The sequence below is a fragment of the Pseudopodoces humilis genome, chromosome 3 (assembly GCF_049639895.1).
Source record: "Pseudopodoces humilis isolate 2021_Gansu_Grassland_sample_001 chromosome 3, ASM4963989v1, whole genome shotgun sequence".
NCBI classification, from domain to species: Eukaryota; Metazoa; Chordata; class Aves; order Passeriformes; family Paridae; genus Pseudopodoces; species Pseudopodoces humilis.
In genome coordinates this window covers 33260091-33283673 of record NC_142202.1, presented here as the reverse complement: position 1 = coordinate 33283673, position 23583 = coordinate 33260091, and the positions used below count along the sequence as shown (strand labels likewise).

At 44.0% G+C, this 23583-nt stretch overlaps 1 protein-coding gene across 1 annotated transcript in view; it reads right to left on the bottom strand.

The window, feature by feature from the left end:
• The window catches only part of KIF26B (kinesin family member 26B), a 272818-nt gene extending 263997 nt beyond the window's left edge, over nucleotides 1-8821 (bottom strand). The window contains exons 1-2 of the mRNA XM_005526873.3: nucleotides 8044-8821; nucleotides 7426-7827 (exon numbers count right to left, since the gene is read on the bottom strand). Coding sequence (XP_005526930.2) covers nucleotides 7426-7827; nucleotides 8044-8106 — 465 coding nt within the window. The 5' untranslated portion in view covers nucleotides 8107-8821. The remainder of the gene's footprint in view (nucleotides 1-7425; nucleotides 7828-8043) is intronic.
• Between the last annotated feature and the right edge of the window lie 14762 nt (nucleotides 8822-23583).

Here is a 23583-nt window from a genome sequence, read left to right as displayed (position 1 = left end):
GTGGGGAATTAATTCCTTGTTCTGCCTTGCTTGTGTGCATGGCTTTTGTTTTCCTTATTAAACTGTCTTTACCTCAACCCACAGATTCTCTCATTTTTACCCTCCCCATTCTCTCCCCGATCCTGCTGGTGTAGGAGACAGCAAGCAACTGCCTGGGGTGAAACCATGACAGACAATAAAATTAAGTACAGTTGAAGACAAAAATAATTTTTAAGAAGTATACCAATGCTGGAAGAGTAAGTAGTTTTTAACAGCATTACTATGCTGTATTATTTTAAATAAAACAAATTGAATTCTGACACCATAGCAATAAAATCAAGCAGCAATTGAAAACAGCAATTCCTTAAGACTGATTCTTTCATATAGCTGGTACCATATTTTCTTTTACTGTCTTTTTTGTAAAGTAACTAAAGAGTAATTCCTGTATTCCATACTCCAGTTACAATGGAAGCCACGGTTGGATGCATTGTGCTGCTCTCATCAGTAGCTTCCTCAGAGATCACTGGCTCCTTGCATCTGCTGTTGTAATAGTACATTTAGTCACTCCCTGATCAAAAGGATCTCAGTTTAGAAAGTTCAAACACTTTCAATAATGCTTCTATCTATCATTTTTATAAGCACTAAGGCAGGGAGCAATCACTGTGTATTCACATGGGAGACCTGCAGTGATGCTAACTTATGACCTTCATATGGAGAGGACAAAGGAAAGCCACATGGAAAGCCCACAAGGGGCCAGGACGTCTTAGACCTGCTCTGCCTGAGCAGCATGCCTTCTGCTTTGAAGGCACACAAGTATTCCCTGATTAGAGCCATATCATACATGGAGCTGTGGCCTAAATTAAATCCTACTGATTTTCCTTCAGTCCAAATGCCCTCACTAAGGTCAATTCCATGTAAGTCAATTGACAAGTTTCAGATCCAGATTGAAGTCGTTTCATAAAAGGAAAATAATTTTCAGATTCTGGTACATCTTGCAGAGTGTTTCAGCCTTCATGACAAGTTCAAAACAGCTCAGTCAACTCTCCCCTGCTCTATGAAGTGTCCTGTGTTGGTCTGATTTTACTTAAAGAAACTTCAAACACTCTCTCATCAAAATATTACTATGCTATAGTGTAAACTTTTCTCAGGAGAGTGGAGGGAAAAGAAGCATTAGCAGATTCATATCCTGGTTGTAGATGATTTAAGCTATTATAACTGCACAAAAAAATCCCATCTGTACCAAGTCTGATTATATATTTCAGGTTTCAAAGCCAGAGACAAACACAATTGCTCATAATTATGAAAAAGAAAACAAAAACAAACTCAGTTTAATGTAGAAAGATGCATATAAAGCAATTGTAAATAAAAAAGGGCAACACAAGTCATTGGGCTCTTCTAAACTTTCCACTCTTAAGATACTACTTTGTGTGTTTAATTTGAATTAAGCAAGCTGCAATTTGTAACAACACCCTGATAAACAATCTGCTTTTCTGCAATTGGGATACTTCTTGAATTGCAGCTTCAACAACAGATACCGTGGGCTAGAGATTATTTATTTCATTGGCAGGAGGGGAAGGTATATGCATGTGTTCCTCCATTTTAACAACATCAATGCCTCTCAAGCCACAGATGACACTAGTAAGACAAGTCAGCAATTTAACTTAGAATATCTCTCGTGCTTTTGACACATGGACCTCATGCCAGAAAATGCTGCAGTTCTGACTACATCATTATGTAGAGCATGACAGTCACATTTATTGTGGTGCCGGGTTGCAGGTTCAGAACTTGGAACCACCCCAATTACATGATGTCAAAGGCTATGTGCTGCTGATGTGGCAAAGCCACCGTGACTTTCAGCCCTGCGATGTTCTAATAATCTGCTGATGCTGGCATGATTCCCGTTACATGCCCATGGCCCACACTGGTAATGTGTGACATTTTTTCAAACACTGTCTGGGGAACTCAGATGGACAATCTTTGTTTCTTTTCCCATCCCAAAACAATACACCAAAGTCCCACACTGATTATACAAGATTTCTGTGGACATTGCAACACTTCTAAGGAAATATAAGACTATCTGAAGATATAAGGTGATTTTGGACATCAGTGCAGCATTCATGGAGGGTGTAAAACACCTTGAAGACACTTCATCACCCAGCATGAAGAGGCCAGTTAAAGACTCAGCATTGACTCTGTATTTCTGAACACAGTGTCTACAGATGCACTGACAAGTCTTTATTAAAAAAAAAAGGAAAAAATTTTCTCCTACCTAGAGATTTACTTCATCAATACTTCCCTCTTTACCCTCAACAGCTGTCTGTTGTCTAAAAGTATTTTCATTTCTGACAGGAAACACTACAGTTTCATGATATATAACCATAGGCCGATTTCTAATTTCCAATGCATTTTGTAATGACAAGCCTTTTTCAATCCATAGAGAAAGCTGCAGAGCTAATGGTTTTGACAGCTTCCTAAAGAGCAGTCTTTACCACACAGCATCTCCACCCTTACCTCAAAGATATTTGCAAGCTCAAAAGAAATAGTTATATTATTTCACATGTTGACACTGCGGATTGCAGCGGCAAGACTTCCAGCTGCTCCTAGAAAAGGGCTTACATTAATTCACCAGCAGCAAAGGCATATCCATTTGTCTCCTCTAGACGTCCACAGGCAGCTGTAATTCCAGTGCAAGTGAAGTAGCTTGGTTTCTCAACTTGCCAGGAAGCATACAATTGTAAGAAGATTTGCAGATGAGTTATGCTAAATGTTTGGTATTGTGACCTGTGATGCAACACAAAAGAACGGTTGTTGTTGCCTAAACTTTAATGGAGTTAATCCTCCCAAATGCTGACAAATTACTGCCTCAGGCCATTTAAAATCACATTTCTAATGCAATAATCCTATCTGCATTACAATGAGTTGGGATGAAATGATTAGGTGCCTGAGATTTTTTTGCACAGTGAATTAAGTCACTATACAGACTGGCCATGCTTGTTCACAAATTAAAGGTCTGGACAGAAATGAAATTCCATTATTCTGGCACTTGCTAAGCTTTGAGGAAGGGTTTATAACTGTCCTGTCTCTACTGGGAATGTTTCTGAAGTAGCTACCAGCTAACAGAAATCTATTCTTCATTATAGCAGCTTCAGGCCTTTCTTCATTATTAATAATTAGGAGACAAGTCTTTGACCACTAAAAACCCCTGAACAAGAAGACTAATTCAACAATATGTAAGAAAAAAAATGGATAGTGCCAGTAAATTGGAAAAAAAGACCCAAAACTATACCTTGAATGTAAGTTCTTTCCTTCTCTCTTGCGCTCAGAGGGAAAGACTGTGCTCAGAATTTACCCAGTTCTTATATTCAGAAGCACAGAATTTTAGGTAAAGTCTACAGTATAAACCACCTAACAATATCAGTACTATACATCTCTAACATTTATAGTAGTATCCTTACTTCCTGACCCAATCACAGTATGCCCAAGCAGCAATTCATGTCTACACTCCCGAATTACTCAGGATTTTTGGAATCCCGTACTAACAAATTTATAACCATCAGCTTGTGAGCATTTTTATTAGCGTTCCATTGCTTATTTACACACAATACAATTTGTTACACACCAATATAGCAACTCAACTGTTAGATGCCTATGAGGTTAGTGATCATTGAAGACAGATGATATCACAGGTTTGAATTCAAAGCAAACTGATTCCACACAAGTTTTCATAAATAGGGAGTATGATGCCATAAACTTCTATGCTAGAACTTTGTCTGATGCCCTTCTAAAAAGACGCTAAGAAAAAGCTCAGCATAAAAAAAAAAATCTTTATTGGTAATTTCAGACAATCTTTATCATCATGCAACATAAACCCCACAAACAACAGGCACAAAAAGCTCCAAGATGCCCTCAGTCACAAACTGCAGTGTGCAACTATATCAACCACCTGTGCTAGCCAATTCCCACAGGCCTGCTTTGCTTGGGGGTTACAATAAGATTTAATTCACATAAAATATAACCCCTTCTATGCATGTAATTGCTGAACATCATTAAGTCACATCTGTACCACAAGAGGAGGAAAAAGAAACAATAAGCTTTTAGCACTATTCTTTTTGCTATTTGGCAGGGAACCCGGCATTTTAAATGCCTCAAATAAATTAATGTAACTTTAATTACATATTCTTCACCTTTGTGCCTCACAAAAAAAAAAAACAACCTGAAGTTTCCATCCTGTTGATGTATTAGGAGAGAATGTTTCTATTTAAAATGGAAAGCTAAACACCTCAACACTAACAATGACCTAGTCAGAAGCAGTTTGCTCTAGCTTAATTGTGGCTTTTTTCTCAATCAGATGAAAAGCTTCCGTACACAGCTTCATGCAAAAAGCCTGTTCTATTTATGAACAATTAAGTATAATATTATACTTGACAGATATATACAAACCTTTACATGATTGCACACTGTCAAAAACATCAATGTAGGTTCACATTTGGATAGGTTACTGCAGATTCCAACACCTGCTACTAGATACACATTAAAACACAGATACTCACAGATTCTGCTTGTTCTGCAACATGCTATCCCAGACCATAAGTGCTTCTAAATACATCATAAATGGGAAACAGGTGCCACAGACTGTACCTATAATATCATAGAAATTTCTAGGCTGTCTTCAACAGCAACAACAGGAAATATATGTCAGATATGGTTTACTAGAAGATGACAGACATATTTTAAATGCTTCATTTAATAGCTCTAATAAAGGAATATCACCAATTAGCTGTGTCCTATGGGCAGCAGAGTCTTGAATTGTAGGATGCTTTGCAAGTTCTGAGAAAATACCCAGAATCATGATCTGCTCCTTCTTCCACTTAACTCAGTGGCAGGATCCATTCCACACTCCAAAAGCCCCTACACTTCCATAGCAGCAATCAAAAGCAGACCTCACAGGGCCCTGAAAAAATGCCAGTTACAGTACACAGTGTGGTTAGACTTCAGTCTCAATCCAAACCAATGCCAGTTTTCCCCAGACACAAACAGGTTTCCACATTTTTGAGAAACCCTGTACATCTCACCCTCAGAAGGGAGTCCTAGAGTGTTACTGTAGCACACACAGAGGCAGCTCACAGGCTCTGACTGAACTAGCAGAGTGCATGCCAACACCTTGCCTTCCTCAAAGTCGACACTGATAAGGCTACCCGATTACACCTGGAAAAACAAACTTCTAAGACCACCACAGTATACCCAATCCAAAGAAGTCAATGGCACCAGCCATGTTGTTTGTGTCCCACATCATCCAGCCCAGAGCCTCACCCTGCTGGGCAGCACCTGCTGAAGGCAAAAATCACAAGCCCAGAAAGTTCTCAACAGTCACAAGCCAGAAAGGATGAGAGAAAGAGATGCTTCTGCAAACAGTCACAACCAGCACCCACCACAGAAAGGAGTTATGTGCCAAAGGCTGGAGTACCTCAGCAAGATTGAGCCTGCAAGTACTATTAAGCATGGCAAATAGGGCAGAGGGTCACCCATGCCCATGAAGACCACCTTACTTGTGCCTCCTCCCTTGCTCCCAGATGCACAGACTGGACAGCACTTTCATCAGTGGCAATCCCACGGAACTGGAAAGTTTGGAAAGGAGGTGTAAGAAAAAAAGAACATAGGTAAGGAGGCTTAAAGGCTACTAATACAAATAAAGATTGGCCTGTACAACACCATCAGCTAAACTAAGTGAATAGCAGAAACACACAGGTAACCTCTCAGGAAGGCTAGGATGGACAATGTCAATCACTATTGCAGTAAGGGAACCCTGTGCAAACATTTACATGACTAAAATCAGTTGATTTCTATTTAACCCTGTGCCTTGATGTTAGTTTTATCCTCCTCTCCACCCCTAATCTCAGTTATTCTGATGGGTCCCATATCTGCATCAGTAATTTCCCATCTATACTCACAGCTGGTAATCACGGTCAAATCACACAGCCTGAAATTTGACAAGATTTTGATACAGGGCCACTTTACAGTGAATCACCCATGTATTAATGGTTAAATTTACTCTTAATTTGGGTGGATCCACCTTTCCCTGTAATAATTCAGTTAAGTCAGCTCTTGAGACAAGGTAACACCTAGCCCATGAGCCTTTTGTTCATGAGAGCACCAACTCCTTCTCAAAGAGCACATAAATAAATCATGGAGAGCACAACACAACAGCAATACCAGGGACCCTTTCTCAGCAGTCAGCTCTTTTCCATGATACCTCTTTATGGTAACCACTAATGAAAACCCTTTGAAGTGGAAGAGTAAATATTATCATTTGATAGTACCTGGACCCAACAAGGCAAACAAAATTGCATTGTACTACATTCCAGGAGCTGTAGACCCATTCACAATACAACGCTCACAGGGTTGCTATGGAGGAACTCACTGCTTACTATTTTAGTAGCATGAGGTCAGTCAAGGGCTGCTGGTCACTCACTTAGGGCTGTTAGCCTTCATCTCGTATGCACAACAAACAGGAAAAAAAAAACAATGCCAAACAAAACAAAACCAAGGAAATTCAGAGTATGCCTTCAGAGGTACCAAATACCCCAAGAGAGGCAGAAAGCATTTTTCCAACTGTATTCAGGATGGGTCAGCTCTTAGAACATGAGACCAAGTGTCAGAATCACTTACATCCCCTTCCAGCACAGGATTATTCAACCCAACATTCAGAGTCCAGCAGCTTCAAGTATTTCCAAATTTATTCAGAATAAAAAAAAAAAAAAAAAAATCTGGCACTTCTCTGTAAGAGAAGCATCACCAAGTTATCCTTCTACTACAGACACCTGGGAGAACTGGGTTCAATGTCATGGTCTGCCACGGCCTCACTGGGTGACCTTTGAGCTCACACAGCATTTCAATGCCTCTTGTGAGCCCAGAACTACAGGAGGGTTCCTCACCCAGTGGAAGTAGAAACCACTGGCATCAGACCATAGGTACACGCCTCACTGCTAAGTTGGCTGCCAAAGTCTAAGGATGATTTGTAAATCCATCCTGTAGGAATCAAAGATAGCAAAAGGGCAAGGGAACAGTGACTCCGATGTCATACTCCCACCCTTACTTACTCCCCCCTCCTCCCACTAGGAAAAAAAAAAAAAAACAACACAAAAACCAGCGCTCAGGAAATGGCATAGAACCACTGTGAATACAAGGAAAGAAGGAGAAAAGAAGCGCGCTGGAAGGACTGTCATAGATGGCCCTGAAGCCAGGCAGCCCTCCGGAGACAGAGGCACGCTGCTCCACACGAAGAAGGAGGAGATAGAAAAAGGGAACAAGACCAAGAAGAGGGAGAACAAACCCCAAAGCGCTCGGCGATGGCACCGGCGGAGGGGAGCCCAGGTGGCCGACCGCCCCGGCGGCTGCCGGGGGCCGCTCCCGGCACAGGGACCGCCCCTCCCCCGGCCCCGCGCTCACCTTGCTGCTGACGGGCCCGGGGATGAGGAGCTTCAGCGCCTGCCTCTTCAGCTCCGCCAGGCGGGCGTTGCAGTGCTCGCACCAGACGCCGCGGTCCGAGCCCGGCGAGGAGCCGCCGCCGCTGCCGGAGCCCGGCGAGCCGGTGCCGAAGCCCGGCGAGCCGCCCAGGGAACCGGGGGAGCTGGTGCCGATGCCGGGCGAGGCGGGTCCCGGCGAGCCGGAGAAGGAGCCCGGCGAAGAGGTGCCGGAGCCGGGGGATGGGGTGCCGGAGGAGCCAAGGGCAGAGCCAGCTCCCTCCGGCGCCGGGCGACCGCCCGCCCGGGACTCCTCGTACGCCTTCCGGTACCAGCTCTCGGGGGAGAAGGGGGCGGCGGGCTTGGTGGGGGAGCAGGGGTCGGTCACCTGGAGCGGGAGAAGGAACAGCGGGTCAGGCAGGGAGGCCCGGCAGCACCGGCAAGTTTCGCTCGGACGCTTCGCGCCCGCGGTGGCCCCCGCGCCTCGCCCCGCGGAAGTTGCGCGGGGCCGGGGACGATCGCCCTCGACCGCCGAGAGGGAGGCGCAGGAGCCCCGGCACTGCGGCGACCAGCGCTCCGAGCCTCCCCGGCGCCGACAACTTACCCCGTATTTTCTGCTCCGCGCCGTGACTGCAATCCTCTCCTTATTTCCAGCCACTGAATTCATGGTGGCTTCGCAGGGCGGCGGGAGAATTCCCTACAGGTTTCCCAGTCCGCATCCGAAGGGAATAGCCGGTCCCAGGAAGTCCCCGGCTCAGCGGGCAGGCTTGCTCCCTCCGCCGCCTCCGACGGGATCGCTCAGCCCCGAAAAGACCCGTCAATTCTCAGGAAAACGCCTGGGGCTGGGGGTTCTCTCCCGGTCGGTTTTTCTTCATTGTCTCCCCTCTCATTCCCTTACAACCCTTGTTTTCACAGAAACAACAACATCCAAATCTGGAGCGATCCCCCCGATAGGCAGCACAGCTCTCATCCGCAAGTGAGGTGAAGCATCCAAGGTAGCCTGGGGAAGGTGAAAGAAGGAGCGAGAGCAGCACTCTCCCAAGCAGAGGCGCTTTCTGCGTCCGCTACAGCAGCAACTTGTTCCTTTCACCAAGGTTTGTAACTGAGTTAGAATAAATCCTCCAAAAATATCGGGATCCAGGCTCTGGGAGGAGCCTCCGCGCCCCTTGCAGCCAATATCCTCCTGCCCATTTGTGCCTGACAGTTTTGCAAGGGAGGGAAGGGAAGACCCGGGCAGCGGAGCCCCGTGCGCTCCCCGGTCAGCGGCGAAGCTGCAGGGCTGGCGGTGCCGGAGGCTGCCAGCACACTGCCAGAGCCTCACCGCTGCTCTGCGCGGTGCCTCGGCTGCCGGGAGGGTCCATTTTATTTTGCAGTATTTCTTGATTGACGTCTGTGATTTCCCCCCGTTCTTGAAAAGGGCGGGTGGGTGCAAGGAGGGGGGAGAGCCTTGTTGCTTCCACCGCAGTTATTGGTTAGTTGCCTCTATTCAGGCTTTAATGAACATGATTTCACAAGTGTTCCCAATCCCCCCTAAATAACTAGGAAAGAAAAGCAAGCCGTATTTATGACAGTCACCGGCATCTCTTTTCCATGTTGTAATTTTACGTGTATTAATATAACTTGCAGTCAGGAGCATAATAAATTGATCTTTTAACAATAAAATTCTACAGACTTGTGTCCCTGTTAATCTTTCCCTTCTAATTACGATTTCCATTTGCTGATCATGTGTATCTGTTATATATCCTTTTTTATTCCAAATCCTGTAGATAGAAAAATCATCTCTAATAAATCTTCCCCCTCAAAACGAGTTGGTAATTTTCTCAGAAAAGGAGGCAATAAAGAGCTAAATGCCAGATCCCCTGATAGGATCATAACATGGATAGGTTGATGCAACTGAGAGGGCAGAACACACAGGGGACTTGCATCCACCTTTCCAACCTCCTATTGTTACTTCCATATAAATGCATCCTTCCAGCATCCCTAGTGTACCTGGGCCACAATAGCGGTGAGGAAACAAAACCAGCCTACTGCATCTCTGGGAAAGGAATCTCCCAGTGCCTGTATGTCTTTACAGATACTCTACCAGTAGTGAAGATGTGTAAAATGCTCTGCTGTGTTTTAACTTCACTATGATGTCAGCCTGAGAGAGGAACAGCCATTCCTGATGTGGTTAGGAAAGCTTTAGTCTAAAGCTGATGCAAGTGATACCATCTAAGAGAGCCGTGTTGCATCGGTTGTGCCTTGTGCATTTACATAGGTGACCCCAAAAAGATGAACAAACGGGCGAACAAAGGAGGTGCACCCCAGCTGCTGTTGCACGTGAATGGGTTTCACATAAATCCGCATGCGGAGATCCCGTGGTTTGTTCCGTAGGCAGACGTGAGGGGGATGACAAGGTAAGGCAGGGAAACGCCGCGCGAGCCCACAGCGGCACAGAGCTGTACAGCCTCCCCCGGCCCCGCGCTGCGGACCGGGGACCGCTCACACTGCGGAGTAGAACTGCTCGTTCTCTGGGCTCAGTTCTGGAGCCGAGCTGAGTGATTTCCTTTGTTTTTCGGCAGACCTTGAATTCCCCAGCTGCCAGCTCTGCCTGCCTAACCACGTCCGCTACCGGGGACCGTGGTCCCGTGCGCAGCACCGTGCTGCCGCCAGCGCCGCGGGCCGGGGCGCGCTGGGCACTCCCGACCCGCCCGCCGGGCCCGGGACGCCGAGCTCTGCTGGCACCGCGGCCGCTCCCCGCACAGGCCCAGGGCCCGCGGGGGCAGCGCCCGGGGGGGCAGGGGCACCCGGCGGCTGCGCGGTCCCCGGCAGCCGGGCGGGGGGAGCGCGGGGGCCGAGCACCGTCCCGCGGGAGGCGAGGCGGGCTGAGCGACCGCGCCGGAGCGACCCGCGGGGGGAGCGAGGCGGCCGGCCCCGGCGGCGGGACCCGGGTTCGGGACGGTGCCGCCCGCCGAGTTCGGAGCCCCGGGCCGGGCCGGGCGCGCGGCTGAGGCGGGCGGGCGGGGGCGCGGCCCCGCGGCTGGGGCGGGCGGCGCGCGCCCTCTGCCCGCCGGGCGCGGGAGCGAGCGGCGGCCGGGGCTGCCGGCAGCGGGGCAGGGACGGGGGCGGGGCTGGCCCGGGGAACCTCCTGCCTACGGCTCCTCCGGGAACCCCACCGGCCTAGGGCTCCTCCGGGCACGGCGGCAAAGGGCTGCGCCTCTCCACAGGCGGAACTCCTCCCGAGACTCTTAAAGCCCGGCTGGGGGAGGGCTCTAGCATCATCCCAAACGAGATGGATTCACACTCACGGCTTCAGTAGAGTATCTGCCAGCAGCGCGGGTGAAGAAGGGGTGCTGGAACAGATGGAGTAGCCCAGCAGGACAAAAACGGATGCCTTCCACATGGCAGGACCTTGAGGAGGATGGCTTTCTCGATCCTTAGCTCGTGGCTAAGTTTGGTTTGAGGTGAAGTTAGGTCACGTCTGGTGAGAAGGCAGAACACCTCCAGCCCAGAAATTAGCACCTCAGGACATGGTGAAATTGAGCTTTTAGCCTGAAGAATCTCAGTAGCAAAATTGCATTTCCTAATGTCTCACGTTTGTGGGAAATGTTAAGAAGGTGCATTTGCAGAGCACCTCTCACAGCTTGCAGGTTTGAAACTTTGTTGGTCAATAGCTCTGTTGCTGTTGCATCAGCTCTCCTTCCTGACAGGTGTCAGCATTTACTGGCATTTTGGTTTTCAAGAAAGATTTTATTGAATTTGGAACAATTTTGGAAGCTGAGGGATATTCCAAATTTTCTAGTTTGAGGTATTTTGCTGCTAAAATCTTTCCTGTTCTAGTTATTTCATGCTGGAGCAAGTATGTGACACAACAGTATCACTCCAGCAAGAAGGTCTGCTAAAAACCCTTTCTCTGGGTTAACAATTTTCTCTCTGAGAAGCACTGAGGTGTGGCTTTCTCCCTCTGTTTAGGCTCTCTAATGTGGAAGTTGTTATGGTTTCCTCTTACAAAAACCTTACACTCCATATGTCACTAAGGAAAGATGATTAGCAGAATCACCAACATGCCAATGGCAGCTCCACAGCTCTCAGGTTTACACATTTCTTCTGTGATTGTAGCAGGTAGTCATGGGAATGTGCTTTAACCTTAGTCCTGGTAAATAATTTATGCTAGCAGTTCAGAAGTTAGATTGATTGTTGTTCTTAATTTGAGACAGAGCTGAAAAAATTGGGCTGTTCTGACATTTATGACTAAGTGGGCAAGAGCCAAAGCCCTTGAATGCAGGTTTAAGTGTCAGAGGTTCAAGCTAAAGCTGGTCTCAAAGCATTGTGGCTGGATTCTGATCTCAATCTAGTTATGACACATCTGTGGACTGTTATGACCTGTCTTTCAGCAAGTATAAAACCTTCCAGTTTCTCCATCATACTACAGTGTGTTTGTCGTGGTGTACTATTTCTCTGCTGCCTTCAGTGGATTTCTTCTGAGTATTTCTCAGTGTGAGTGCAATTAAATCTGACCTAGAAGTTCAGCTTCATCACTCAAATCTGAGATGCTGGCACAAGCCCAGTTCTATCCACAAACAGCAGTTTATAAGAGCTGGAAATGTTGGCTGCATCAAAGAAGTGTTTTGAGGTATTCATGATATTCACATTTTTAATAAATTTCAGGATGAAAAAGGTGACAGCAACTGTACCTTGAAGAATCATCACTGCCTGCACAGAAGCTTTGTTTCCAGGTTTGGTGCTAATAAGTCTCAGTATCAGGTCTTACTTACAATTTTAAAAAGCTTCCTAGGGGAGATTTGAAATGCATGACAGCTCCGATACTTGCTTAAAGCTGCATATTAATGAGCTGGAGTCCATTGGGGGACAGTGAGGAAATTGAAGGCATTTGTAGTAATACTGACAAAGAATTAATTGTAAAGATAGAAACAGCTGATTATTAAGAACTACAAATAAAATCACCAGAACTTTCTCAGTTTGAGATATTTCATCTCTAAAACCATTCCAGTTCTTGCTCTCTTCCCCTTACCAAAGTATAGGACCTTCTCAAACACATCAAACACATTAAATCCCTTTATCCTTTTGTATAGCCCCCACATGAACAGAAGCACACATAACCACAGTCTGAGTATTCTGCCAGGTTTATGAATACATTCAGTGCAGGAGGAAATTGGCTGTATGGACCAAACTTGTTCTTCTGGTGCTGTAGGTAATGTTCCTTCCATAGTATCTGGGATATACTATGTGTCTGTAGGGTGTTTTCCTACTTGCTCTTGACAATTGTTGAGCATGATGTCATGGAGAATGAAGGATGGGCATTTTCTCTGTATGAGCTGTCTGCTGGGATGTTTGCTATACCACAATTTCTAAATCAGTCCCAAGACTTACCTTGTGTGACACTGGAAGATACGTACTTCCCAGTCACTGCTACAGTCCCTATTCCCAGGTGGTGTAGTGTAGACAGGGATCCCTCCAGGTTGTCTTTATTACAGCTTCTGCTTCCTGCTGTTACCAGCAGACCTGACTCAGTCCACTTTGAGTATACCTTTTCCTACAGCAAACAACAGTAGGGTCTCCCTATCCTCCTGACAGGGCTATGTCTCCCTGTTTGCTTGGTGTAGTCCTTTTGCCTCGGGGCCATTGCACAGATGTTAGCCTGTATTCTCCTTGCTCCACTGAGAGCCTCTTGAATATCTCCATAAAATAAAAGGAAGCCACTTGTGTTCAAATTTGGACAAAGAGTCTCATTCTGTTGCAAACTAGTTGTCTTTAAAATTCACCTGGGCTTGATACCAGAAGCAATCTATTTTCCACAAAGGACTGTCTATTTGGATTCACCTTGAATGGAATTTTTTTCTATATTTCAAATGTAAAATAGTCCATAGATTTTTCAGAAACTGCTGTCATAGTTTCTGCCACACAGCTCTGCCTTCTTCCATAAATCTTTATGTTCTCAGCAAAAATCAATGTCTGCTTATTAATAAAATATTGATGTGGTTTTTGTAGAGTGATAAAGGATACAGTGTCATGCACATATGAATACTCATGGAGCAGGGTTGCATGGAGAAGTTTGCAATCATCTGATGCAATGGGATGCATTACAATGACAGGCATGCAGCAAATTTTGGTTAAGTTCATAAACTCACATCCTGAAATTTGACAAAATCCCATTTCCTGTTTTTCAGGCACAATAAGCATTCATTGCAACTCCAGAACTGAAGACAAGCCTGAAAAATTTGGAGTACCTATAAATCTCAAAGCACCAAGTCCTAGCACTACAGATATTACACAGAACAACAACAGAGCAAAAAATCATTGGAGTAACAACAGCCAGTCACAGCCTCTAGCGAAGAAAGATACAGGATGCTTCTTGTCTAGAAACTTTGCTTGCCTCTGTAGGCCTCCTGAATTTCCAGACACTAGCTCTGGAACACTGCTAGAAATTTTCCCTGAGCACAGAGGCATGGCTGAAGATATAAGAGGGCAGAGGATTTATTTAAAATGTTCTTCAAAGAACCTTCTAGCTACCAAGGAGAAATGTGTCTTCCAAAAGAATTATTCTAAGTAAATATCTTTGGGCAGAAAAGGGGAGAAGGTGAGATTAGTGGTATTAGCTAATAACAGCATTAATGGGAGGAATATAGGCCAGCATGTGCCCAAGTGAGGAAGCAGGCAAAGGAGGGTAGCAAAAGCCAAACCAGTGTGTGTGCGTGCTTCGCGCTAGAAGCCAAGGACACAGTGCAGATGGTGTGGAAGGCAGTAAGCAGTCACAGTACAGCAAAGCGAAGCAAAGCAGCCCTGATAAACAAGCAGCAAAGCATTTATATCATCATATTTTCATGCTGCATCATTTCTTGTTGCAGGAGTAATTTATAGCAGTGCAGATCAGCAACAGAGCTGACATCACAGGCACTATCATAGTCTTGAATGTGTAAATACCTTAAATGAAAGATGATAGCAGGCATTTCTTTCCTGCTCCTCAGCTCACATGAGGGAAGCTAATTCAACTCAGTGCTCAAGCAACAGAGAATTACATTCATTATAAGCTGCATCAGAGGTCTGACCAGAGTATGTTCCCGAGATTTTTATAGCAGTAGGCACTCCTGATCTCAGAGCATCTGTTTCATCTGAAACTCTTTTTCGGCTCCTCTTCAAACATTTCATACACTCCTTTTATCCCCAGTTTAGGGTTAAAAGTGAACCCTAGAGCATACAGATTTCCAAAAGTTTTATTATTCCATTTTTCTCTTTGCTGTAGATCATTCCACTCTGACTATATTCTTTATATAGAAGAAACTGCAGAGGGCTGATGGCTGGCTTATCTGGCTGCTAATTCTCTCAAACCTCTTTGCTACCAGCCTCTAGTTTGCCTCAAAAAACAAAATTTGGTCCCTGTATCCCTCTCTTCATCAACTAACTTGCAGCTGAGGAGGGAAAACCATGGCAGACCTTGCCTATCCTGTGGATGCAGATCAGTGGCCAAGAAAGGTAAAGAGCCACTCTCTTTGCCCTTCCCTGTCTACTGCAATGAGTTTTTCTGCAGTGTATTCTGCTCTCCTGCTCTGACTGCATGAGTAACCCAGAGGGGAAGTCCAGGAGGATTCATGACTGGACCCAGACAACTTCAGTTTCTGTGTCTGCCCATCAAGGGTGTTCAGACTTTGCAGCACACCTCTGGGGAGCAGGGGATGAGTAAGGCATGCCTGTTCTTAAGAGGGTTGCCTTCAAGTCAGTGCTCCAGGTGAACACAGTTTGCTGTGTCTGGGAACTTCTTTCAGGTTTAAACAAAAGAGCAGATTTGTCACTGAGTACAGACATCAGTGTGGGGGAGCTGACTCCAACAGCCTGACTGGGCACCCAGGCAGGCTTAGGGTATTGCTGCCCAGATTCAGGACAGGAATACTCACAGTTTTGTGGAAGTCTCTGTCTGTGGCCCCAGGCTGTGCTCCCTGGAAGCAGCACAAGCACAGGGCAGCTGTGCTCAGCAGCATGTCCCCACCCTCTGCATTTTGATCTGTGTCTTTTCTGATCCATAATTATTCTGTAAGACACCATGACAGAGAGAAGACAATCCCATACCTAGGCAGCTAGCAAGACAAGCACTTCATCTTCAGAGGTGGACTGCCAGAAACTGATGGGCATTCTTCCTACTGCTGGAAAGCTCTGGCAGAGTGAAATGCATTACCCCATGTTACCAAAACTAGGTCTTCTCTTCTTTAGATAGAGCTTATCTGCTGATGAAAGTTTCACCAGCTTAACATAAATGTTAGTTCAAATTCCCTTAATGAAATCAGCATGACCTCCTTGATGATTATTTGTTTGAATTTAAATATCCTATTACTAGCTATACCCATTTAGTTTGTACCCATGTGAGCAGGTGCAAGTTGAACTATGTTCAGACATAAAGCTGCATCAGTCTCAAAAAGCCAATTTACTTTAACAGCCAGTCATGGTTTAACCCCAGCCAACAATCCATCCCCCACAGCCACTCACTGATTCCCCTCCAGCAACTGGAAAGGTAAAACTGAGAAAATTCATGGGTTGAGATAAGAACAGTTTAACAATTGAAATAAGTTAAAACAATAACACAAAATTGGAATGAAAAGGGAAATAACAAAGCAAAAAGCCCTTAGCCTGCCTGGACAGCTCCTCACTGCCTTTTTTCTCAGGCCCATCATGATGTCTCTTTATGCACAGACAAGGCTCAAGAGTGTTTATAATCACCTACATTTTAATTTGGTTATTTAATCTTGTCCGTATTAAAGAAATGTTCACCCATGCAATTAGCATTATTGAGCATTTTAACCACTGCTAGCCTCACCACTGTATTCACTGCATGATGCCTGATCTGCAATAATGCAACACCATCAATTTACAATAGCACATTTGTTCCAAATGTCATAGCACAGGCTCGGTGAGGGCTTGGAAATGGCTGGTGCTATAGGAGATTCACAATGACATTCTGTGACCAAGGATTTTTGGGAAGCAGTTAGGTATGTGACAGAAAAACATGATGGGCTGCAGTGACAGCTGAGGCTGGTCCTATTTGAAAGTATGAACCAATATTCTGGGATGAACATTGCTAAGTGAGGATACTTGTTGATAATTTTGATGTTTACTGAGAAGCCTTGAGTGCCAGTATGTTCATACAGCTCATTCTCTAATGAGACTACAAACTGAAGCATGCCTTTGGCCCAAAAGAGCTGGAAACTGTGCCCTGGAACTGTCAAATCTCTGTGTTTGTGAACGCATTCAGGAGCCACTCCATATTCCTGGGAGAAGCCAGGGCTTCGTTCTTCACTAATGGGAAAAGAGTGCATCTGGGGAAGCAGCATGAGGACAGGGACTGGTGATCTTGTGTTATCTGTGTTCTTGTTGGCAGTGGGAGGCTGGTGTTTGCTCCCATATTATTTATATTTTAGTCTGTGTGAGGATCATATCTTTTCTCGGTGGAAGAGATATTGCGAGCCTGGGACATGTATTCTTCTGCGTCTATGTACAAATAAATAAATGAACCAGCACCACTGAGTGGAAGATCTCAAGTGGAGTGTTTCTGTAGCATGCTAGGCCTATTTAAAACAGAAAAAGTGTATGATTCTGATTTTTTTCCTAGGAAAAACTGCACTCTGCCTCAGTGTAGTGATGACAAGGATGTAAGATGTAAGGATCACCTGCTAGGAAGGAGTTTGTTTAAGGTTGTATCATTCAAAGAATCCTCATTTTCTTTGGGCTTCAAGCTGATGTATTTATGACAGAAAAACATTTTTGTTGATAAAAAGTATGAAGAAAGCTCCAGAGAGACCAGAAAGAGTATTGTCAAAGTTTCTGAAGTTGAAATTCTCCTATTAGATACCATTCAGCACTTGGAGAACCTGTGGGGAGATACAGCCTATCCTGTCAGACACCCTCAATTTCACTTGTAGGGGTTGATGTCTCATGAAGGTGGTTCTCAGACTTACCTGGAAAGCAAACATATTTTGCTAAAAAGTGTAGATGGCTGACTTACCTTTTTTTCTCCATGTCAGGCTTGTCCAGTTGCTCATATTCTTCCACATGTTTGACTGGAACAAATTTTCATGGACTTCAAAAGGAAGGTTAGAATCTTTTAAGGAAGTGCTTTAGGAAGGTGCTCAGATGCTAAGTAATCAGCAAGGGTCCACATGAGTTGAAGAATCTCTGTTGCATGAGTCTGTGAGAAACTAGGCAGAAAAAATTGCTTTTATCATTCAAGTCCATCTGGAAAAATAATGGCCAGCTAGGGCCATATGGCAGCTTCAGGATTAGTAATTGCCATGCAAATAGAAATAAAATGAAGGCTACTATCTTGTATGCTTCTTCAGGGAAAGGTCCTGACAGCATTCAGGAGTCTGGCAAAGGGCGAGCAGGTGGGTGGGTGTGGGTTTTTGGGTGACTTTGTGTTTACCATTTTCTGTGTTTAAAGAAAAACATGCTCGTCTCCTCCTAAGCTGAACTGTTTACTAATAAAGGCTGCCTACCTGCCTCAACACTTGCTGCTCTTTTTGTTTATAGCATAGTAGTGAAATAAAGCTGGGGTTAATTAGGCATTAGAGTTGTATTCAGACTTACTAACGAGATATTAAAGCTTTAAGAAGTGAAGCAAGAAATCATTAGAGACAATTATTATACACATCTCAAAAGTGTTAACGGTAATGGTCCTCAGTCTTGAATAATGGTAAACTCACATTCCCTTGAGCAAACAAGCCAAGGCAGTGTTTTTTACTGGATTACATATATGAAGTTAGTTTGCTAACTAAACCAAACATCCTTCATATTAATGACTGCTTTTCAAGATTTAGCCACATGAGATACTGATAACAGCAATCCTTAAAACGCAAAAACCTTACAGCTCTTGTCTTGATAAACGAGGATCATTTCCATACATCACAACCACAAGAACTTTCTTTTTCATGGAGCACAAGACTAGCCAAAAAATTCTTCTGCATGCCTTCTTCGAGCAGGTAAGAACTTCTTTAAATTTAAACAGGTTCTTCATTCTCTTATTCACAATACCTGCCAGGTGGCTAGTGCCAGGATGGGGTCTCTTAATGACACTTGTTTGCTGGTGCACTTTGACATCACATCTGTTGTTAGAAGGTCCCAGGCTACCACTCTGGCTTCTCAGGCTTGATTTCTTTTCACCTTCTTGAAGATGTCGGTAAGGGGATTAAACATGAAGAATTTGTCCTAACAAACTCTGCTTACAAGGAAACAGCTTCCTTTAACCCACAGACCAGACTGGCCATGCTAGAAAGTGGATCATGGAACCCAAATTGATAAAGAATTGAAAGACTGTTCTGCAAAAATGGAAACTATTTATAACCTGTGAATGTAGCAGTGTGTGGCCAATCTACAGAGTTCTGAAAGTAGCAGGCATCCAAAGTACGCAGTTGATGCCACCAGAATCCCTGTGGAATGAGGCATTCTCTCCAGGGGGAGGAAGATGGCAGTCAAAGTATGCTCTTACATGTGAACTTTTGACCCATCAAAGTACTGTTGAAGAAGGCACAGCTCACTACCCAGACTTCCAATGTAGGAAATGATGACGTTCTTTGGATGCACCGGTGTGAGAACAGGTAGAAGATGAGAAAGTAGTTTGGCACTGTTGGTTCCTGCCCTGGGGTGACTTTATGATACTGGTATCCCCAGTTGTCTGGTTTATGTTATATATAAGTTCTGCACCTTTAAGACTGGCTCTGAGAGCAAGAGTAGGAGGAAGAAGAAGCGCGCAGTTTGTGTTAAGAAAAAACATCACTCCCACACATCCCGCTCCTGGACTGTGGTGTCTGCAGCACGGACAGACAGCGGGACAGAGCTTCTCTCTGGCTTTTAGTTAGTTTTAGCTAGCTGAGGCAGAGGAGTTCCCTGGAACTTTGTTTTTTCTTTCCCTTTTTCTTGGACCTGTGCAAACCTGCTCTGGACTGAACACGCAGCCAAACCCCAGGAGCTCACGCCTGTGGCCCACCGGGGCCTGGGCCTCGGCACTTTCCAACACCGAAAAGACTGATAAGGACCTGAGCGAGCCGAGCTACACCACGTGAAAAGGACTTTTCTTCCTAGATTTGCCATCCCATTGAACAGCGAGAGGTTTTATTATTTAATATTATTCAATTTCTGTTAAATAAACAGCTTTTTCCACTTCTCTCCAAGGAATTTTTTTCCTTTCCCGGACCAGCTGGGGGGGAGGAAGGGGTCATTTCCCTGGGGAAACCCCCATTTGGAGTTTTCCTCCCAAATTTGCCCTAAACTAGGACAGTTCCCTAGGGGCATGTGTATGGCACATTCCAAGAATCAAGACAGGCAAAGAGAACTCCAAGGAAATACTACAAGCTGCAGGTTTTAGAGCAATGAGAGATCTACACAATACCAATGAAATTGGGTACGTTAACTGATGCCTTAAGTTTTAGCTTTCATATAATCCAGATTCTGTACTGCATTAGTATATAACTGTTACGTGGCATCATTGGTTGGAGACAGGGATGACACAAACTCTCAGGGATCCATCTGACAACAGCCACAATTTTATTATGGAAGCCTTCTTATATAGTGGGTTTGAAACTCCCGGGTCTAAACAGCTGATTTTAATCATTTATTTATTAAAATTAATCATTATTTATTAAAACAGCTTGTTTTAATACTGCTCCTTGACTAGTGACATGTCTGCAGTTTAGGATGGAACGTGATTGGGTTTGAATACATCCTATCATTGTTCCCAAGGACCTGTTTATCAAACCAGGCTAGCCAAACTGGTTTTCTTATTTATGGCCAAATTAATTGCCACAGACCAGCTGTGCTGTGACATACTGCTCTGAACCTCACATAAAGTGTTAGCAAGTTCTCTTCACAGTTTAGTTAGACAAAACAATCCTTTTCCAGCCCAAGAAACAAGGATACTGTTGCAGCTTCAGGCCCAAAAGTATAAACAGCAGTGAATTGAGGAGAGCAAACTGGGAGGATGGCCTCATAACCTGAAGCTGTAATTAGACAAATAACCCCAATATGTAAATGGGCCAAAACTTATAAAAATGTGAAAACTCATGACTGCTGTCTATCTTGGGTGGAGCCTTGGCTAGGTTCTTGCACTGCCTAGCCTCTGTTTTGGGTAGCTTCTCAAAGCATCATAACCATGTTCCCCCGGTTTGCCTTCAGTAAACTGCTCGAGCAAGGCACAGACTTTACAACAACCCATTAGATTAGGCTCCAAGCTAAAGACCTTGTGGCTCCTGCAATTTGCACTTTCCACATTGATGTTGGTTAGACATACAACAATTGAAATGGAATAGGTACTTGTCCTCTATTCCAAAATATACAGGTCCCTTTAGCAACAGCCCTAGTCTGCATTCAACAGTATAGGTATTAATGGGCCAGAAAGGTATTAATGGGCCAGAAAGGCCCATTAATTGTACAAACCAGACTCAGTATACGTAGCTCAGTTATGCACTGTATCACTGTATAAAGTGTATACTCCTTTCAATGACACCAATTTCTTCTCAAGTTACATTGACCCCACTGTATGAGGACATAACCAGTTGACTTCAGATTTGTATGAAAATAGAGTCCATGATGGGAACACAGAAGACACAGAGCTTGCTAACTATAATCACGTTAACTGTGAGCCCCTTTGACAAAGACCTGGGAGATGGGAATTTTGGGACCCCTTCCTGATATCTCCAGAGGCACTTCTGTGCATCTATACAAAGTAAATACCATCAGTGTGAAGGGCAAAGACAATTAAAAACTTACCATCTCTGTGAGATGAATACTTAGTGGATGGTAAAGCTGGATCTTTATGGAGTGTTGTGGGAGATTAATGATGATATTGGTAACATCATTGTAGTAATGCAGCGATGAATGTGGAGAGTTTAGTTTATTTTTACAATCCTAAGCAAGAGGATTGTGACTCAGTAACCAGGCTTGTCATTAATGTAATTTCTTTGACATGGGGCAGTAATGGGACAGTGCAAGGTTTCCTCCCCAGGTGGGGAACAGCTGTTCAGAGGAACACTCACTGATCAGTAGGGACTGAAGATAGCCATTTCTGAACAAATTTATTTAATCCAGCTACTACCTGAAAAATGCCTGGCAAAAAGAATCTTCTCTGTTGTTCTTTAAGAAATATTGTAAGGCTTAAAGATTTCATTGACAAAACAAAAGTTTAGTGCAGAGTTCTACCTTACAGTTTATATCTGGTACAAATCATAACAAAAAGAAAGTGAACTTACTGGTCTCGGGTGGATACACATGAGTACTGAACATCAGTAGGTAACAACAATAGAGAAAGGGGAATGTTCCTCTGTTGCCATTCTTATTGTCCTTATTATGAATTTTTATTGAAAGGTAAGTTACAGAGTTAAATTTTAGCAGTGATTAATGCACTGTTTCTTCTGTCGCTCCCTGAGCTTTATCCATTAACTGATGCAGAGAGCTGGTCTTTACTCCACCATTATTTACCTGTACTTTCTGACAGTGTCCCTCACAGGCCTCACTGAGTATAGAAATAGAGTATAGAAATAGAAATAGTATAGAAATAAGAGTTTGAACAGCACTAATACAAATTTGCCTCCTAATAAGGGACAGTACAATATATATGAAATACAAGATAGAAAGGCATGCTGTAGTCTTCCGGAACTACTTACTTTTAGACAGCTTTTTTTATTTTTGAAGCTATTGAGAGAAGTAAGGAAGACAGATTATTTATTTCTTGTTTAAGTGAAAACTGAGTGAATTTGTCCAAAAGCTTCTAAAACCAAGGCCTTCATAAATGCAGATATGTGACAAGTGTATGAAAGATATTACAAAGCCTTTGCATCAAATAGTTTCCTATAGAATGCCAGTAAGAATATTTTTGTTGAAAAATAAAACCTGTTTGTATTACAAGCATCTCTGGGGAAGGAAGCACGTGTATTTTTGCCTCTGAAGGTTCTACAGTTATCATTTCATCTTCTCTTTTCTGAATTTTTTTGAAGATGCATTCCTTTTACTGAGGTTTCCATGGTTATTGAGCTCCTGAAGATTTCATATTAGCCTAGGCAGCCACTCTTTCACTGTGAGTCTCTGAATTCAGGTGTTGCTTCTTCTTTTATTGTAGGAACTTAATCTGGAAAGCCCTCATCACCAAATTGGACTTTACTTCTTGATTTGTGTATTTTTTTTTTCTCTAAACTCAAATGTTTTTCATGCACTCACTTTTCTGTAAGCATGTAATAGCACATGAAATGATTGGCCTTATCTGTCTTGGGGGTGAACGTTGTAAAAGGTGTAAGGGTTCAACACATCTACTTGTAGGTCACTTTTTCTAACTTTATGCCCAAATGTCTGCAGTTTACAGTTCAGCATTTCCCCTTGTGACTGGATCACTGTAAAGTCTTTGGTTCCTCCATGAGAACAGGGTGTGAGCAACGAAGTTCTACTTCTGTGATATCCTGAGAAAACAGAATACACTTTCTCTTAATTTTTTAGCTGTATGCTTCCAGCTGACATTGCCTCCTCTGGAAGCAGCAGTTTCTGGCTATCACAGGCCAGTTGGCTTGGCTTACATAAGGGATGTGTTCTTCCACAGCTAAGGACTAATGTCTATGGGTATAAAAAGTCCTCAGAACATTTAAATGGTCCTTTCTCCTCAGCACCAAGTGCCTATGTTCTGAAATAAGGATGCTACACAGACAGTTTACGGAGCTTGGGGGATTCCCTTCACAAAATTCTGCCTTCACATCCAAAAGAGTTATCATTATTCCCTTTTGTCACTGAAACACTTCCTCTCACTAGGTATTGCTACATCATCTCTCACCAGAGAGAACATACCCTCGGAAAAGTCCTTACAAAAAGATTTATCTCTTAGTTTGGGTTGGGTTTTTTTAAGCTCTGCAGTGTCTGCTACTGACTCCAGTGTTCATTTAGCTGTTTCAAAGAGTAAGTTCTGGTGGCAGATCCCCTACTCAAATTAATACACTGGTTATACTGGAGAGGTGGTACATTTTTGAGGAGGAAACCAGAGATATCACCAACAAGTGCATCTCATGTTGTACTGCTTTGCCAAAATATATTGCATCCCTTTGTGGTTCAAAAAATGGAAAAAGAAGTTTCAGTCCTTTACATGAGAAAATCCAAATGACACAATTCAGCATGCCACTTTTCTTTATTTTCT